The sequence below is a fragment of the Phoca vitulina genome, unplaced genomic scaffold (assembly GCF_004348235.1).
Source record: "Phoca vitulina isolate PV1807 unplaced genomic scaffold, GSC_HSeal_1.0 scaffold8, whole genome shotgun sequence".
Taxonomy (NCBI): Eukaryota; Metazoa; Chordata; class Mammalia; order Carnivora; family Phocidae; genus Phoca; species Phoca vitulina.
In genome coordinates, this window is record NW_022589711.1 from 58,199,696 (window position 1) to 58,219,915 (window position 20,220).

Below are 20,220 nucleotides of genomic sequence, written 5' to 3' on the forward strand. Positions count from 1 at the left end.
TCCATTTCTGGGCTCTCTATTCTGTTCCATTGATCCATGTGTCTGTTTTTATGCCAGTACCATACTGTCTTGATGATTACAGCTTTGTAACAGAGCTTGAAGTCTGGAATTGTGATTTCACCAGCTTTGCTTTTCTTTGTCAACATTCCTCTGGCTATTTGGGGTCTTTTCTGGTTCCATACAAATTTTAGGATTTTTGTTCCATTTCTTTGAAAAAAGTTGATGGTATTTTGATAGGGATTGCTTTAAATGTGTAGATTGCTCTAGGTAGCATTGACATCTTCACAATATTTGTTCTTCCAATCCATGAACATGGAACGTTTTTCCATTTCTTTGTGTCTTCCTCAGTTTCTTTCATGAGTATTTTATAGTTTTCTGAGTACAGATTCTTTGCCTCTTTGGTTAGATTTATTCCTAGGTATCTTATGTTTTGGGTGCAATTGTAAATGGGATCGACTCCTTAATTTCTCTTTCTTCTGTCTTGTTGTTGGTGTATATAAATGCAACTGATTTCTGTGCATTGATTTTATATCCTGCCACTTTACTGAATTCCTGTATGAGTTCTAGCAGTTTTGGGGTGGAGTCTTTTGGGTTTTCCACATAAAGTATCATATCATCTGCAGAGTGAGAGCTTGACTTCTTCTTTGCCAATTCGGATGCCTTTTATTTCTTTTTGTTGTCTGATTGCTGTGGCTAGGACTTCTAGTACTATGTTGAATAGCAGTGGTGAGAGTGGACATCCCTGCCATGTTCCTGACCTTAGGGGGAAAGCTCTCAGTTTTTCCCCATTGAGTTTTTCATAGATGGCTTTTATGATATTGAGATATGTACCCTCTATCCCTACACTCTGAAGAGTTTTAATCAAGAAAGGATGCTGTACTTTGTCAAATGCTTTTTCTGCATCTATTGAGAGGATCATATGGTTCTTTTTCTTTCTTTTATTAATGTATTGTATCACATTGATTGATTTGCGGATGTTGAACCAACCTTGCAGCCCAGGAATAAATCCCACTTGGTCGTGGTGAATAATCCTTTTAATGTACTGTTAGATCCTATTGGCTAGGATTTTGGTGAGAATTTTTGCATCCATGTTCATCAGGGTTATTCGTCTGTAGTTCTCCTTTTTGATGGGGTCTTTGTCTGGTTTTGGGATCAAGGTAATGCTGGCCTCATAAAATGAGTTTGGAGGTTTTCCTTCCATTTCTATTTTTTGGAACAGTTTCAGAAAAATAGGAATTAATTCTTCTTTAAATGTTTGGTAGAATTCCCCTGGGAAGCCATCTGGCCATGGGCTCTTGTTTGTTGGGAGATTTTTGATTACTGCTTCAATTTCCTTAGTGGTTATAGGTCTGTTCGGATTCTCTATTTCTTCCTGGTTCAGTTTTGGTAGTTCATACATCTCTAGGAATGCATCCATTTCTTCCAGATTATCTAATTTGCTGGCATATAGTTGCTCATAATGTGTTCTTATAATTGTTTGTATTTCTTTGGTGTTGGTTGTGATCTCTCCTCTTTCATTCATGATTTTATTTATTTGGGTCATTTATCTTTTCTTTTTGATAAGTCTGGCCAGGGGTTTATCAATGTTATCAATTCTTTCAAAGAACCAGCTCCTAGTTTTGTTGATCTGTTCTATTGTTCTTTTGGTTTCTATTTCATCGATTTCTGCTCTGATCTTTACTATTTCTCTTCTCCTGCTGGGTTTACGCTTTATTTGCTGTTTTTTCTCCAGCTCCTTTAGGTGTAGGGTTAGGTTGTGTATTTGAGACCTTTCTTGTTTCTTGAGAAAGGCTTGTATTGCTATATACTTTCCTCTTAGGACCGCCTTTGCTGCATCCCAAAGATTTTGAACAGTTCTGTTTTCATTTTCATTTGTTTCCATGAATTTTTTTAATTCTTCTTTAATTTCCTGGTTGACCCATTCATTCTTTAGTAGGATGCTGTTTAGCCTCCACGTATTTGAGTTCTTTCTGACTTTCCTCTTGTGATTGAGTTCTAGTTTCAAAGCATTGTGGTCTGAAAATATGCAGGGAATGATCCCAATCTTTTGGTACCAGTTGAGACATGATTTGTGACCTAGGATGTGATCTATTCTGGAGAATGTTTCATGGGCACTAGAGAAGAATGTGTATTCTGTTGCTTTGGGATGGAATGTTCTGAATATATCTGTGAAGGCCATTTGGTCCAGCGTGTCATTTAAACTCTTTATTTCCTTTTTGATCTTTTGCTTAGATGATCTGTCCATTTCAGTGAGGGGGGTGTTAAAATCCCCCACTATTATTGTATTGTTGTCAATGTGTTTCTTTGCTTTTGTTATTAATTGGCTTATATAATTGGCTGCTCCTATGTTAGGGGCATAGATATTTACAATTGTTAGATCTCCTTGTTGGATAGACCCTTTAAGTATGATATAGTGTCCTTCCTCATCTCTTATTATAGTCTTTGGTTTAAAATCTAATTTGTCTGATATAAGGATTGCTACCCCAGCTTTCTTCGGGTGTCCATTAGCATGGTAAATGGTTTTCCACCCCCTCACTTTCAATCTGGAGGTGTCTTTAGGTCTAAAATGAGTCTCTTGCTGACAGCATATCAATGGGTCTTGTTTTTTTATCCAATCTGATACCCTGTGTCTTTTGATTGGGTCACTTAGCCCATTTACATTCAGGGTAACTATTGAAAGATATGAATTTAGTGCCATTGTATTGCCTGTAAGGTGACTGTTACTGTATATTGTCTCTATTCCTTTCTGGTCTATGTTGCTTTTAGGCTCTCTCTTTGCTTAGAGGACCCCTTTCAATATTTCTTGTAGGGCTGGTTTCATGTTTGCAAATTCCTTTAGTTTTTGTTTGTCCTGGAAGCTTTTTATCTCTCCTTCTATTTTCAATGACAGCCTAGGTGGATATAGTTTTCTTGGCTGCATATTTTTCTCGTTTAGTGCTCTGAATATATCATGCCGGCCCTTTCTGGCCTGCCAGGTCTCTGTGGATAGGTCTGTTGCCAATCTAATGTTTCTACCATTGTAGGTTACAGACCTCTTGTTCCGAGCTGCTTTCAGGATTTTCTCTTTGTCTCAGAGACTTGTAAGTTTTACTATTAGATGTCGGGGTGTTGAGCTATTTTTATTGATTTTGATGGGGGTTCTCTGTGCCTCCTGGATTTTGATGCCTGTTTCCTTCCCCAAATTAAGGAAGTTCTCTGCTATAATTTGCTCCAATATACCTTCTGCCCCTCTCTCTCTTTCTTCTTCTTCTGGGATCCCAATTATTCTAATATTGTTTCGTCTTATGGTATCACTTATCTCTCCAAATTCTGTCCTTGTGATCCAGTAGTTGTTTATCTCTCTTTTTCTCAGCTTCTTTATTCTCCATCATTTGGTCTTCTATATCACTAATTCTGTCTTCTGCCTCATTTATCCTAGCAGTTAGAACCTCCATTTTTGGTTGCACCTCAATAGCCTTTTTGATTTTGACTCGGTTAGATTTTGGTTCTTTTATTTCTCAGAAAGGGTTTCTCTGGTATCTTCCATGCTTTTTTCAAGCCCAGCTAGTATCTTTATCATCATCATTCTGAACTCTAGTTCCAACATCTTACGAATGTCCGTATTGATTAGGTCCCTGGCAGTCGGTACTGCCTCTTATTCTTTTTTTTTGAGGTGAGTTTTTCCGTCTTGTCATTTTGTCCAGAGGAGAATAGATGAATGAGAGAACCAAATGCTAACAGGGTAACAACGACCCCAGAAAAATATACACTAAACAAATCAGAAGAGACCTGAAACCAGGGGAAAAGAAAGGGAAAGAAAGAAAAAAGAAAGAAAAAAGAATATGATCAGGCTGGTGAACTGATCAGTGCCACACACTAGATTTTGGGCATATTTTGGTCTGTTAGAAGAAACTGCCTCCCAAAATTTTAAAGAAAGAAAAACTTGTATATGTACAAAAGTAAGAATAAATATGATGAAGGAATGGAATATGACTGTAAAGATGAAAATTGTAAAAGATTTTATAAAAGGAATTGATAAGTTGGTTGAAAAAAGAAGAGAAATTAAAAAAAAAAAGGGAGAGAATGTGATCAGGCGGGAGACTAGAACAAAGCCATACACTAGAGATTTAGGGTATATTTTCGTCTTTTAGAAGAAACTGTATCCCAAAATTTTAAAGAGAGAACAATATATATACCAAAAATAATGCTAACTACAATGAAGGGATAGAATATGACTCTAAAAGTGAAAAATAAAAAAGATTTTTAAAAAAGGGATTGATAAGATGTTGGTTGAAAAAGGGAAAAAGAAAAATTTAAAAACAGGAAAATTAAAAAAATTAACTTTGAAAGACTAAAGAATCAGGGGGGAAAAGGCCATGGATTCTATGTGCAGTATTCCCCTAGCGCTGGAGTTCTGCCGTTCTCATTGATCAGTAAACTTGATCTTGGCTGGCTGTTCTTGCTGATCTTCTGGGGGAGGGGCCTGTTGCCGTGGTTCCGAAATGTCTTTGCCGGAGGCGGAATTGCCCCGCCCTTGCCGGTCCGGGCTAAGTAATCTGCTCAGGTTTGCTCTCGGGAGCTTTTGTTCCCTGCAAGCTTTCCGTACAGCTTCAGGGGACGAGAGTGAAAATGGCAGCCTCCCAATCTCTGCCCCAGAGGAGCCAAGAACTTGGGGACCCGCTACTCAGTGAGCCCCCAGAGAAAAGCAGTCAGTCACTCCTGTCTCCCTGGTCTCCAGCTGCACTCCGTGCTCACCTGGCCTGTGACCGAGTGTTTCTATCTCTGGCACACAACCCTGTGTGGAGTCTCCAAACCCAGCAGATCCCTGCGGTGCGCTCCTGCGCCGCTCCTCCCGGGGGAGGAAGGGGAGTCTCCCCGGATCTGCCGCTTGTTGGGTCCCTGCTGGAGGAGCAGTGGCCCGACTGTGCCGCGGATCACGGTTTATGTCAACCCCGAGCTGAGAGCCTGCGCCTCAGCTCCGCCTCTGCAGCCCGCTTCCCTGCTCCGATACCTGGGAGCTCTGCCGCACTCAGGCACCCCTGGTCTCTCTGTGACCCCGAGGGTCCTGAGACCACACTGTCCCAGCGAGGGTTCCACCCCCCACTTAGCCACTGGAGCGACGTCCCTCAGTGGAGCTGACTTCTAAAATTTCCGATTTTGTGCTCCGCTGCTCTATCATTTGCCGGTAACCAGCTGAAGGAGGCTCCCTGCCCCCCACCCCCCGTGGTCTGTCTTTGCAAATATCACCTCAGATTCACTTCTCCAAATGTCCTACCTTCCAGAAATGGTCGCTTTCTGTTCAGAGAGTTGCTGCTCTTCTTTTCTTCGATCTCCTGTTGAGTTTGTAGGTGTTCAGAATGGTTTGATCCCTATCTAGCTGAATTCCTGGGACCATACGAAATTTAGGTCTCCTACTCCTCTGCCATCTTGATCCTCCCCCCAAGATTTTATTTATTTAACAGAGAGAGAGAGTACAAGCAGGGGGAGCAGCAGAGGAAGAGGGAGAAAGAAGCAGGCTCCCCACTGAGCAAGGAGCTGGGGCTTGATCCCAGGACCCCAAGATCATGACCTGAGCCGAAGGCAGATGCTTAACCAACTGAGCCACCCCAGGCGCCCCTGAAATTTCTTTTTCACTTATGGATCACAGTTGGTTTTTGTGATCTTAGTGTTGTGTAGTCAGTTTCATTATTGAGAAAATGGTTTCAGCGCCCTTGAAAAAGATTCCAGATAAATTGATGGGTTTGTGACGTTTATTTTTATTTTTTATATAATTTTTTAATGGGAATTAAGTACTGTAATGAAGTTTAATATTCACTTTCCTATGGATGAATTTAGTGAGTGAATGAGTCATTAGCAAGCTAAGGCTGCCTCCCAGGACTATTTTGACAACAAGCTTAAGAATGTGTTTAGGGGGCACCTGGGTGGCTCGGTTGGTTAAGCGTCTGTCTTCAGCTCAGGTCATGATTTCAGGGTCCTGGGATCAGCCCCTGTTGGCCTCCCTGCTCAGCAGGGACTCTGCTTCTCCCTCTCCCTCTGCTGCTCCCCCTGCTTTTGCTCTCTGGCTCTCTCTCTGTCAAATAAATAAAATCTTAAAAAAAAAAAGAAAAGAAAAGAAAAGAAAGAATGTGTTTAAGTTCTTAAGAAAAGGAACTCTAGGGCTCCTTGGAGAAATGGCTGATTCCTGGACTGGGGCAGGGAAGTACCAGATAAGCCAGTAACCTCTTATAGTACCAGAAAGCAAGGAAGGCTCCAAAAAAGGATGGGGGCATGTTGAGAGGACACAGGTACTAACTTGAAGGAGCTCCCAGAGTTAAATATGGGACATTTGAACAGCAAAGTAAATAATGATAGTAATGGATTACAATCCATAGAACAAAATAAATTGTGAATCATGCTTAATTTAAATAATCGAAAAAATAACTGAAGGAGAAGGAACAGCTCTTGCTTACATAGAATTCTAATTAATAAATATGGAAGTAATGATGGAAATAGGAAATAACTGTTGGACAAACACCATAGTAGTGATTATTGCAGACCAGACCTACCTGTGCATGCTAAAGTTAGTAGGTCAAAGTATGGTGACAAATGGGATATTTGCATAGTCTCAAAGTTATCTCTTCACAGGGTACTTAAGATATAAAGGAAAAACACTAACTTTATTGAGAAACCTAGACACATTAAACAAGTGTGCAAAGTTATCATCATCTGTAACAGCAGCATGTTACCTCCTGATAAAATGCATTGAAAAGTGCAGCATCACTTCTATGGGGATTTTTTTCCCCATTGTTTTAAATTATATTTTTTATTTTGAAAAAAATGATAGATTTCACATGTAGTTTTATGAAAAATACAGAGATTCCATGTATTCTTTACCTTCTTCCCCCTAGTAACAAGTACAGTTGCAAAATTGTAGTTCATTATCATAACCAAGATATTGATAGTGATGTAGTCATATTACAGACATTTCCATTGCTATAAGGATTCCTGGCGTTGCCCTTGTATAGCCTCACTCCTTTTTTTTTTTTTTTTTTAAAGATTTATTTACCCCAGAGAGAGAGAGAGAGAGAGCCTGCAAGAGCATATGAGCAGGAAGAGGGGAAAGGGAGAGAGAGAATCCCAAGCAGACTCCCTGCTGACTGGGGAGCCCAATGTGGGGCTTGATTTCACCACCCCAAGATCATGACCTCATGACCCCAAGATCATGACCTGAGCTGAAATCAAGAGTTGGAAGCCCAACTGACTGAGCCACCCAGGCACCCCGGCCTCACTCCTTTTAAAAATTGGGCTGCTTGTTTTCTGTTATTGAGTTGTAAGAATTCTTTATATATTCTGAATCATATGGAGTTTCCCTTCCAGTTTGTTAATACAGTGAATTACACAGGTTTTTTTAGTATTAAAAATTATAGTAAAATACACATAAAATTTACCATCATAATGATTTTAAAGTGTATAGTTCAGTGGTATTAATTACATTCATATTGTTGTACAATCATCACCACTATCCATCTCCAGAACTCTCTTTATCCTGCAAAACTGAAACTCTATACCCATTAAATAGCTCCCTGTTCTCTCTTATCTACTGGCCCCAGGCAATCACTATTCTGTTTTCTTCCTATATGAATTTGATTAATCTAAGTGGCTCATATAAGTGATATCATACAGTAATGTCTTCAAGGTTCATCCATGTTGTAGCATGGATTTCCTTACTCTTTAAGGCTGGATAATATTCATTGTATATTCCACATCTTGTTTTTCCATTGATCTGTCGACAGACGGTTGGGTTGCTTTCACCTTTTGGCTAATGTGAATAACGTTGCTATGAACATGGTTTTGCAGCTACTCTCTTTTAAGACCTTGCTTTCATTTCTTTTGGGTATATACCCAGAAGTGGAATTGCTGGACTATATCTAGATTTTTCTTTTACTCTCTCTACTTTCTATTCTGCAAGCCCTGTCTCTCTGAATATCTTTTCATTTTAGAGATTTAAGTTTTGAAAGTTCTCATCTATTTATTTCTTTAAATAACATAGTAAAGCCTTAATTAAAAAGACTGTTCAGAGAACAGAGTATAGTGGTTATTGAATTTCCGGGCTAAGTGGCCAGGAACCCCCCTTTGTTTCAGTCCTTGCTATTGCAGTATGGTAGTTTGTTTTATTCCCTTAGTAAGTACAGTATAGCAGACATCATTGAATTTCTCTGGTAATTCACGATCCTGTGATGCTGCAGGGTTATCATTACAAATATACACTCACAGTACAATATACCACAGGGCAGAAGTTACTGGGGAATGGAACAACGTACAAACCCTTCTGGACTCTTTACAAAACTAAATCCTTGATACAAGTTTGTTTTCTCCTGTTAAGTATGTGCTATAAGAAAATCAAACAGTATAGTGTTAAAATTAATTGATGTTTGAAAGATGTTTACTAAACTTAGTTTCTCATCTGGCCGTCTTTACTATTTTTTTCTTCTGTGCCTTCCTCTTTGCATCTGTATCCCCATATCACCAGATAATGGGCTGTCACCCTAGCTCGGAGTAAGCACGCTTAATAGGTGTAACTTGTAGAAGCAGATGGAATCTGGAGTGCAGTATTCTGCACATCTTTGTCTCCCAGCTACATTTCTCTTTCTTTTACTACACTTCAAGGAAGAAAAACAGAGCTTTGGAGAAGACAGGACTAGAGAAAGAAAGAGGTAGAAGAGCTGAGATGAAGAGAAAGAGCAACAAATTTTTGAAGAAGCACAAAGGAGGAAAAGAAAGAGGAGGGTAGGGCCGGCAGGGGGGGGGGGGAGGTGGCGGGGAGCAGGGGGAAGGACAGGATGGTTACAGAAGTCCCAAAGTCAGGCTTCATGGAGTCCCTCCTTTGGACTAAATAAAGTCCTGAACCCTGTGAGTCTGAGGAAGAATTTCTAGGAACTTCTACAGTGTGACAACTGGATAACTAAACCAGAGGTCACTTGAGCCAGAATGAACTTAATCAGCATCCTACAACAGGCATTTCTTGAGTGCCTGTCATCCACAGCCTCCTGAACTCAGTAACTACCAGTCCCCCAGCCAAGAATAGAAAAGACCAACCTCCATTCTGGATGTTTTATTCACCACTCTGTGAACATAAGGGGAGCAGTCCCCAAAGTTCTGCGAATAGTCCCTTCTCTGTCCTTGCCGGACACATCTTTCTCTGGTCTTGGGGCTGGAGGATTGGAGGGGAGGCTTGAAGTTCTGCCTTCTTTGCCCCTTCAGCTGATAATGCCCGTGATGCTTGGATGTGGAGGTCCTACTGTACTAAACTATTAATTAGTCTTATTGATTTGAACTTTTCTTGACAAGTAGTAATACTGTACTGGTTTTATAGATAACAAAGAAATAAAGATACCTGGCATATTTGAAACATAGTTCCCCAGGCAGGTGTGATGGGTTCTTCTCACTTGTACTTGTATCAGACTATATAGGGTTTGCATAATATATATATATATATATACACACACACACACACACACATATATATTATATATATATATATATATATATATATATATATATATATATATATATATGTATGTGGCCAGGCTTCAAAGCAGACCTAGGAACCCAAAGGCTTAACAGTTTTAAGTGTACCTTTCCCATGTGTTACTCCAGAATGAAGATGAATATATTTTTCGCATAATTTAGTTACAATGAAATTATAACAACTAAGCGTACATTTTTGTACAGTCGTCAGGAAACAGAAATAAAAAATATAGGCAGGCTAATTGAGCCTAAGAGATTACTGATGTTGCACTGTTTGTGGCCTAGTTTGCTGCTCACATTTCTGATCTGAAATCAGGGGCGCTGCTAAACATCCTACGGTGCACAAGACACCCCCGTACAACAAAGAATGATCTGGTCTAAAATGGCAGTAGTGCTAAGGTTAACACGTGCTGTCATAAATATGCAGAAGATACAGTATGGACTGATAATCAGCTGTATTAGGAAAAACCCAAGATGGTGTCTACAATTGTGACTGTCTCAGTTTTTCAGGGTTTTTTTTAACTTTCAGATTTCTGTTTTGAAATCATTTTAGCTGTACAGACCCATCTCTATCTCTGTTTCCTTAGCACTTGATACATGAGAGGCTTTGCAAAATGTTGAGTGAAGTGAAAGAGAACAAAGAAGGAGACACATTAGGGACAGATCTATTTAGGTTTCACTTCACGGTGAGCTATGTGCAACACTGCTCAGAGCAGAACGTTTGTAGATAAGCTTGGATTCCTGGAAACACCCAGTCGGTCACCCCCTACACCACCCGTACCCATGCTTCTGCTTAGCTTGGGTTGCTTAGTGCCAGTGGAATTGGTGGCAGGGAGAACGTCAACTAATGGGGCCATGAATGAGCTTGGGTCTTGAAAGAGATCATTTCACACCTTATTACCTTACCCCAACCCTTGCTGGTGGGTAGGACAACCCTACAGGCCATGACCTATTAAATCTGTGTGTATGTATGTATTGTGATGAAAACGTGGAAACCTAAAATGTGGAAGTCTTCTGTAATCCTGATAATGAATTGGTATATAGTCCTCCTGTTTTTAAATGTATATATTAACACATATATTAATATATAATTATTAAAGATAGAATGGAATTAGAATTTTATAGTCTACTATTTTACAGCGTGTTTTTACCATACTATATCGTGGGCATTCGGTATTATAGTGTGAGGGGTAAAACATTTAAAATTGTCTGTAAAGTAAGGATTTTAGTATATACCCACTTCAGAGGTATTAGGAAAGACATAAATATAAATTAAAATTTGTTGAATGTTGAGTTTCTTAGATGAAAATACCATGTTATTATGTACCATGCTGTATTTTTCATTGATTATAACAATGTTGAATGATTCTATTACCAGTTTCTTTTGACATTGAAATATTTTTAAAAACATCTGAGTCCTCGGAAAGAAACCATTATGGCTACGTTAATGTAGTTTGTGTCATACTCTTAGATTTCAACCACCTTTTTGGTGTTCCCCACAGGCAAATACGTGTATCAGCCCATGACCCCTGTGGAGCAGCTTCCGAGCACTGAGATTCCTGCGAAGCCTCGGGAACCCACAAACACCATTCAGATCTCAGTGTCACTCACTGAACACTTTTTGAAATTTGCATCTGTCTTCCAGCCGCCCCTCCCCCCTGATTCACCAAGGTACTGTATGATCTCAGACCTCTTCATCGACAACTATCAGGTTAAATGCATTAATGGGAAGATGTGTTATGTGCAGAAGCAGCCAGCGCCGCATTCCCACAAAATGAGCCCCGAGGAGGTCTCTGCACACGATGCCTTAATTTCAAGAGAGAGCAATACACCAAAAATAGATCACTGCTCTTCTCCCTCAAGTTCTGAGGACTCCGGGATCAATGCAATCGGGGCTCACTATGTGGAATCGTGTGATGAGGACACGGAAGAAGGAGCAGAACTGAGTTCCGAGGAAGATTACAGTCCCGAGAGCAGCTGGGAGCCGGATGAGTGCACCCTTCTCTCCCCTTCACAGTCTGATCTGGAAGTGATTGAGACAATAGAAACCACCGTGTGAGAGTCCGGGCAGGAAGCCACGCCTCTGATCCATGCTGAGCCTTTGTACTTTTGTCTGATGGATCCTTTTTCCAATGCAGTTGGTATTTTCTACCCCTCTCTAACAACTGTAGCAGTTCAGTGGTCTGCTGATTAGCATCACTCTTACATTAGTCTTATAACTAAGACATTCTTTTTCTTATAAATGGTTTTCTTTTGTATCTTGACTTATTTTCTATGTAGCATCTGGTGTCATGAATTGTGACCCAGCCTTAATTTCACTGGGAACTTTGGAAGCAATGAAGTCATGATCACAGAGTATCGTGGATCAGGTTGAGGAGCTACCCAGAGTGAAGGAGGCAGTGAAGGAGCAGGTTCTTCACACACACACGCACACACGCACACACACACACACCCCTCTTGGCATTCCTTCTGATGTGTCGACAGGCACCCCTACCCTGTTAGCTCAAATGGGAATCAGCTCATGAAAGGGGAACAAAGGGTGTACTGGTAGATGCCATTCTGTCCCTTTTCCTTTCTCCCCACCACCTGCTGGGCCTGGGCCAGTGTTGCCTTGGCTTACTTCTGGAGGTTCCTGGAGACCCCCGCTCAACCCCTAGTTATGGCCAGTGTCCGCATTCTGTGCATGACGTGGGGTGGAGCCAGAGCTGATACCTTCAGTTTCATGTTCTGTCGGGCTTTAGCTGAGTGCCTACGCTCTGCAGGGTGCATCGGGGGGATGCAGACTGAAGAAGACCTGCCTCCTGACGGGAAGGGGCCCGCAGTCCGATAGAGGACTGTGCCAAGGCATGCAGAATGCTCTGGGAAGCCAGGGGAAGGGGAGAGCTTGCAGCTGGGGAACACGTTGCAGCATGCGAGCTGGCCTCTTGGGTGGATTCCTCAGTGTTTCCCTGTTTTTCTTAATTGTTCTTCAGATCCGGGGAAAACTTTTAGGAAGTTATATAGGTATTATATTTAGGAGGCAGCCACATCTGACGTCTTAAGAAAAAAAAATCAATAATAGTTTTAGTTAGCATGGAAATGCTAAAGACATCAGTCCTTTAGGGATTAGGAATGAATCTAATAGGTTTGATTAATTCTGCTTCATTTGGTTGTATGAAGCATTAGAATGGTTTAGGTGAGAAATGGATTAGAATTCAGTATGATGCATGGATTTTTTTATGCAAATGCAAAAGCAGTTGAAATAGTTTGCTGCTAAGTCGGGAGAAAATATTTTGTGTGATATTCATTCACTTTACTACAGTAATAGTCATAGTCTGTTGTACATGTTCTCTTTTCTCACATACACAAAATAGTGAATAATTCTTATTTAGCTCTCTTCAGAATTCTCCTAATTTCCATTTATACAAGGTGTTCTTGTGTGAGTTGCTTATCTGCCATTTCTCCAGATCTGCTTTCTGTAAGGCATAGTTAAGAATCCAGGAAGTTTAAAATATGGCCCTAATGAAACCAGAACTATCAGAGGTGGAGAGAGAGAAATATGTCTCGTATCCTAACCATGAGTGTGCTCTTGCAGCATTATCTCGTGCTCCGTCCACATTTTGGCACATCTCTTCTATGTCACTTGAGTTGGTATTTTAAGAAATAAGAAGAGGCCCGTTGTGTTCTTCCCTGAAGCCTCCATTTGGCATCCTTCACAAATCACTCTAGGCAGAGTCTGCTTTTTTAGTTGTATGTATAGTTCACGTGATTGGCTAGAACACTTCGTTAGGCTTAGGTGCCCAGAACATCCCTAGGGATTAGAAAGCTGAGTACGCGTATTCCTTTGAAAACAGTGTTAGTTAAAACTTCCTATGCTGGATGAGAATGCAGCATACAGTTCGCACTTACTGAAATGTACAGACTCAACAAGTCACACCAGGAAGGGGGTGAGAGGAGCTGCAGGAACAGCAGGGTACAGGAGAGGGCAGGTGGAGGGGTGGGGGGCACAGAGAGCGGCTTCCCCGGCCCAGATGGCTTAGGGACAGACCTCGGATGAGCCTGCCCGCGGTTCTCAGTGCCTCCCATGATGGGGTCACCGGCTGGAGGAGGGCGTAAAGGCCCAGTCCTGGGAGCCAAGTGGTGCAGCCAGCCACTGTGTGCACCTGCCTTTGGGTGAGCTCACTGAAGCCCCCAGGTGGGCATATGGAGGGTCTTCTTTCTCTACACCCCTCCTATCAGTTCTCAACTCTGGGCCCACATTCCCATTCATTAAACTGATTGGAGTCAACCACCAGGTCTCTAAAGCCATGGAAATATGTGGTCACAGGGCCACGTTTCTGAAGCTGGTTGTGTCAGGGTTGGGGCCTTTATTGGTAATATCTATGACTTTTGCCTAGGTTCCTGTTTTTTAAATTCCTGAACTGCCATTCAGATTACCCATGATTTTAACGGAATTTTTGGATTTAATAATGGTTGATAATCACTTTAAATATTTGCACAATCTCTTTATAATTAAAAACTCACTAAGCTTCACTTGCTACTGTTTTATAGAATTGGAGATATTCCATTGGATTCTAAATATCAGATGCTCCTGGATCTCAAAATAGCCTTTTCTACACAAGCACAAGCAAGAATTTCTTTGTCCTAGCACTGTTAATAATTCTCTGAAATCATATATAATTGAACCAGAATTGTTTCTTTATGCTTGCATTCCAAAAACAACTGATAAGGATATAAAAATGTGTATTTACAACTTAAATTCTAGGCCTACCTGTTATATATTATATAAAAGAATTTCTCTGTAAACCTGATATTATATTGCTCATTTGTAGAAGTATATTTATAGGCACTTTAGAAAATGTTTAGACTGTAATATGTATTATAGACCTTAAACACAGTCATGTTAAGTAGTCTTTTGGTTAATACTTATCCATTGACAGGTATGAAAACTTTATAGCGTGAACCTGGTAGTTTGCTCACTTGGAGCAAAGGGTTGGGCTGTGTGGATGGAGAAACTGCTTTTGGGGTCCTTGATGGAAACCTGGCTCCATTCCCACTTCCGGCAAGTTGGTGTAAAAGCTAGTAGGTGGACAATGCCAACTCAGTGCTGTATGGAATGTAGCTTTCTCACCGAACCAGCATTGATTTTAGGATTTTCATGGTTTGAATACGCTCATAACTTTTCTGAGAAATGACAAGCCAATTAAAATGCTTTTGTGGTCATAATTCTTTGGCACATTAACAAATAAGGCTTTACCGTCAAATCTAGGTATTTTTTTTTACCTTGTAATTTTTAAGATTTGAAGTAAGAATTTGAGAAAACCCTGGAGAAAAAACAATTGCTTTCCTGGAAAAGGAAAATGTGTACTTCAAGGTAATACAATACAAAACCAAACCAAATGAAAGCACTGAAACCAAAACAAAGCCGCAAAGTGGTTGTCCTGAGGTACTATTCAGATTTGGTCTAGGATTAGATCCTGTTTTAGGGCTGGTGGTTTTATTTTTTAACCTTAACCTCCACTTCCTGGCCTCTTTGAAACCGTTCTTTGGGACTAATCATAACAAACTCCTTTTATACAAATTTCTCTATCTGGGCAACAGGACACCACCTATTTTAGAAAGCTGTCAAAATACCCAGGCATGTTCAGCGGTATAAATACTACTGGGCAAGGGGAAACAAGCACAAGTTAAACTGATATTTATACGTCAGCTCTTGATTTTTCCATCTTGTTTGCCAAGTTGTATTGACATGTTTTGGCTTTTCATGTGAGGGAAACATTTTCACAGTTTTCTCTCCTACTCCCCTCCCCACGGGAGGTGGGAGCCAGAATTGAAGAGGCCAGTTGCATTCTAGGCTTTTTGGTGAACAGTGTGGGATTGTGTCTCTTCCCATTGAGGAGGAGGGGAAGGAAATGAGAGTTGGACTCACCATCTCAGTGCTGTGAATTCTAGGGTTGTATTTCTCACCTCCAAATATAAGGGCACTTCTCAAAATTAATTTTGAAATTCTTTACCTTTTAAAAATGTTATGTCTCTGCTCCCTTTCATTACTCTGGGGAATGGAGAGTTGACTGTACTGCGTGCGGAAGGGCCGTGTTTCTCTGAGTGCTTGGAGTTCTGTTGGGACTGAAGGGGTGCTCTTTTACTAGTGTGAACAAGTCTGAAAGCACATGGTCACCAGGGGCTTGAATATTGAGCTTCTGCATCATTGTGTCCATATACACTTTCGAAGGCTGTTCATACCTAGCAGTAGTCACTTACTGTGCTAGTTTTTGCACCTGTCTATTTTAAAGTTTTAAGCACAATGTTGACCCCTCTGTAATTTCCTAAAATTATATTGTTTTCCTACAGACAGCTCAACTTTCCTTTATGTATAATACTTTAGGAAAATACTTACTTGTAAAATAAATGTAATTTTTTCTTTTGTAACAGCTCAAATCTGATATTTTGGAGTTTGGAGTATTCTCTCCCCTCCCTTTCTTCTTTGGAGAGGTTCTGTCTGGTTTAAATAACGCATCGTGAACAAAACAAAAACAGAAACCCGCATTTGTGAAATGTGTAACATGTATATTGAGTGCTTACTTTGTGCCAGGAAATAACGCAGTTTACATCATCATCACACTTGACTATACAAAAACTGTGAAGCGCAGCTGAGTATTACTCAAAATGGTAATACACTCACAGTCAACTGCTCACAACTCCCAGAACACTTTGTAACAAGGACTTTTTCGTTGGCTACATCAGGTTTATACTAATAAAACTTACCCCGCCCCCCAGTCTTTATTTCACACCAAGCCACAGCTTTGTATTTGGTTTACACATGCCGTGTGAGACACTTCTAACCATAGGTCCTGGGGGTGCAGTCACTTGTCACCAAGGCCCAGGGTCCAGACCTCGGCGTGGCAAACCCAGAGGCTCAATTCGGTAATTCACACCTAGAAAAGAGCAGCTTCTGGGGTTGGGTTTCATCGAATAACCTCACTAGGGACTGCTAAATAAATTTGCTGATGAGTAACAATAATGCCATTGTTACGGTTGTTAGGAATTACAGCCCAGCCTTGCTGCTCTCTACAAGTAAGCCTCCCGGCAGCCCTCTGAGGGAGATTTCAGCGCTGCATTTCGCAGATCCGGAAAAGTGCTCAAGGAGTAAGTATTTTTGCCCCAGGTGGCACGGCTTGTAGGGGGCCGGAGTCCGAAAACCCAGCTCCTTTGGCTCCGGAGCTCCCGTTCTCGGCCCTTTGCCTGAGTTGCTCACTCTGGTGGCTCCCCTTCCCGAGCTCAGGGAGTTGGAGGCTGAGCCCGGACGCGGCCGGGGAGCCTGGGTGCAGGGCGGAGGGGGTGCCGTTCCCGTCTCTAACCCGGCGCAGCCCTGCCCACAGGCTGGTGCCCCCCGCCTCACCCGGTGGGGCTGCTCGCAGGCGGTGTCCCGGCAACACCAACAGACGTCCTTCCTCCCCCCTTCCGTGCTGCGCACAGACCACCCCCAGCACACGCACCGTCTTGCTGCAGGGCTTTCACGAGGCTGTGGCTTCTGCCATGTTTAATCACATCTTGACTAGCATTCCAGGCTAGCCGTTTCTGCCTTCACAAAAGATGACTGGTCTTAAAATGACTTTTGCCGACAGCTAATCTCATCTGCATGTGCATTTTACTCAACTCTACATAATTGTACTGCCAAGTTCTAGAAGGCATCTCATTGTAGCCTCTTACAAATGCTGACTACATACACTTGTATTCTGCAATAAACTTTAATTTAGCATCTCGTCCTCATTACAGTGCAATCACTGCGAACTGGTAATGCCTTTAACCCTTGCCGTGCCACCCGTTCTGCGCTGACCGAAGGCAGTGAGGCAGGACCTCGGGCCTCGGGCTTGTCGCAGTAGGGTTCGAGGAGGTGCAGTCAGAGGTCAGATGGGATGCTGCAGGAACTGAGCAGGTGTGGGGACTGATGGAAATGAGAAGCAAGGCAAAGCAAACATGGCAGCTCTTAGTGGTGTTTTTCTGCTTGCCTTTTTGAATTTTCCTAGTTGTCTAAAATGAATTGATACTACTTTATAATCAGAAACCCAGGAAATGATTTTGAAGAGGCTGAGTCCTAGGACGGTGAGTGCAGGCGGAGCATTTGCAGGGTGTGTGGGGTGGAGGTAGAGAGTGCACAAGTCTGGGCGGTGACTCACCCGCTCGGGCACCTGCTGGATGGGATTAAAGGCTGGACTGGGGCGTGTGTGTCCTTGAACTAACCAGCCTCCACTGAGCAGTGACCCCATTCCAGGCCTCCAACCGTGGATGGAAAGTTCTTGCGCCAGTGGGTTGGAGAAAGAGCAGAGGATTTGTTTCTTACTGTCTTTCTCAGTCCCCAGCCTAAAGCTCTGCAGGTGAATTTGGAGATGGGAGAACAGAAGGCTTGGGCTTCCGTGGGATACCTTAGCCCTCTGTATCACCTAGTGTAAGACCCTAGATGATTTATCCCAAGAAAGAGATCTGGAGTGTCACTGCAAGATGATGACCATGTGGCACTGTGAATCAGCGAAGGAAGCAACATCTGAATGGGGATGTGACCAAGCATTTTCTCAGATGTCAGCCTATCGTCCACACCCCAAACTGTGTGGTAGGCGGGAGATGATGATTTCGTGAATTTATGGCGGAAGCAACCAATAGCAAAGTCAACTCTAAAGGCAGGTAAGGGAGTCCCACGTGGCAGGTAAGTAGCAGGGCCAGGGCTCCACGTGTCTCCTGAGAGTCCAGAGCCAGCTGGGGTGACGCCCTCACTTGAGCCTGTGCAGTCAAACCCTGTTCTGCCGCTGCTTCGGCCTATTCCCTCTGTGCTCGCGCACCTGCCTCTGTCCTCCCCACGCCTGAGGCTCCGAGGTGGTCCGTTGCACACGCCCAGGCCCACCTCTGTCTGGACCGGCCCTGGCTCTAGGTGGAGGCGTCAGTGAGCTACAGCTCAGCCCCCTGGGCACCCCTGATGTTGCCCTTGTTGCTAAGTCACTCTGGCTTTTTGCCCAGCTTGGCTTGACCTGGACAAGGGTCTGGCCTGGGAGTTCAGACACTGCCTTGTGCTCAGGTGGGTCCTGGATCGAAGAACTCCGTTGGGAAACAGCCACCGATCGTAGCACTTTTGTTACCCGCTGCCTCTGCCTTCTCCCCTTCTCAGCCCTGTTGGGGTGGGGCCTTTGATGCCAACTGCTTTCTTAATTATTGCATATCCTTCTGTCATCATCTGCTATGGACTTGCCCCTTGGGACCAGTTTACTTCACGGGACTGTGTAGACCCTGACTGTGATTACCCGGTCATGAACGTCTAATCTCTGCTTAAGCAGGGCCCCATACAGTAGACAAAGGGCTGAGATCCTGCCCTCATGTTTAGAATCTGCCTGTATGGGGCGCCTGGGTGGCTCAGTCGTTAAGCGTCTGCCTTCGGCTCAGGTCATGATCTCGGGGTCCTGGGATCGAGCCCCGCATCGGGCTCCCTGCTCGGTGGGAAGCCTGCTTCTCCCTCTCCCACTCCCCCTGCTTGTGTTCCCTCTCTCGCTGTGTCTCTCTCTGTCAAATAAAAAAAAAAAAATAGAATCTGCCTGTGTGAACTGTGATGCCAAAATTCACAAAGTAAATGTACGCACATCCACATATCTATAGAAGGACCTGGAAAAGCCACTGCAGTCTATCCACAATACCACTCTAAGAGGGCACACAGGCCAGAAGCTTTTGGGAAGACCCCGGGTTGGGGGACTGCTGTGTCTGGAGTGGGTGCTCAAAGAGGAATGAAGGGAGGAATCACCATCTCAGGTGGAGGTGAGAGTATAGTGTGGGAACGTTGGTGGGTGATGGGCAGACACATCCTTCTAGAGAGAAGAGGCTGGGTTGGGCAAACCATGAAGTCTTGGGGCATGGCACCCCACAGACTATTAGGAGCAGATCCTGACCTTTGAGGTAGTCATGGTGCAGAGTTCTGAGGGAACAGATGTCAGGCAGGAACGGGGGCCACTGGGCTCCTCAGTTTTGGAGAAGAGCTCCAGTGGGAAGCTGAGGCCCAGCCCGACCAGCAGCTTCATAAGCAGAGCCTGTCAGTCTCCTGAGCTAACCGCCTACCTGCTGGCTGGGGCAGGAGGCAGATATCCGGGCCTGTGCACTAAAAGCCAAGCTCAGGTGAAGGGTGGGGTGCACATCTCCTGTCGTACCTATCCCGTCGTCCCCCGCTGAAGCTGTAGACATTCATGCAGGCTGGTGTATATTCAAAAAGGTGTCAATTACATCTACCCTTTGACCCTGCAAGATCATTTCTAAGCTTATACCCAACAGAACTGCATACATATGTTCACCAAAAGACAGGAAGAAGAATGGTAAAAGGCCCCTCCTGGAAACAATTCAAATGCCCATTAACAACACAATGGATGAATTATGGTATATTCATATAATAGACTACTATTCACCAATGAGAAGGAATAACAAAGATAAATCTCACAAACAGAATTGGAATGAAGGAAGCCACTTCCAAGAGCATACATAATGTACTTTATTTATATAAAGTTCAAAACAAGCAAAACTATGCTCCTGGAAGTCAGGATGGTGGTTAACATGCAGGGCATGATGAACAGAGAATTCAGGGGGCCTCTGGGGTGCTGGTCATTTCTATTTGCTTGATCTGGGTGCTCGTTCTACAGGTGTCTTCACTGAATTAATCCAGGTGTACGCACCGGGTTTGTGAACATTCTGTCCATAAAAAAAGTGACTTTAAAGAAAATATGGTGATAC

The 20,220-nt window shown here is 42.9% G+C and overlaps 1 protein-coding gene across 1 annotated transcript in view; it reads left to right on the top strand.

The window, feature by feature from the left end:
* Positions 1-18,800, top strand: part of CUNH3orf70 (chromosome unknown C3orf70 homolog) — an 88,449-nt gene extending 69,649 nt beyond the window's left edge. Inside the window, exon 2 of the mRNA XM_032406994.1 lies at positions 10,989-18,800. Within this exon, the coding sequence (XP_032262885.1) occupies positions 10,989-11,545 (557 nt within the window). The 3' untranslated portion in view covers positions 11,546-18,800. The remainder of the gene's footprint in view (positions 1-10,988) is intronic.
* Positions 18,801-20,220: the final 1,420 nt, after the last annotated feature.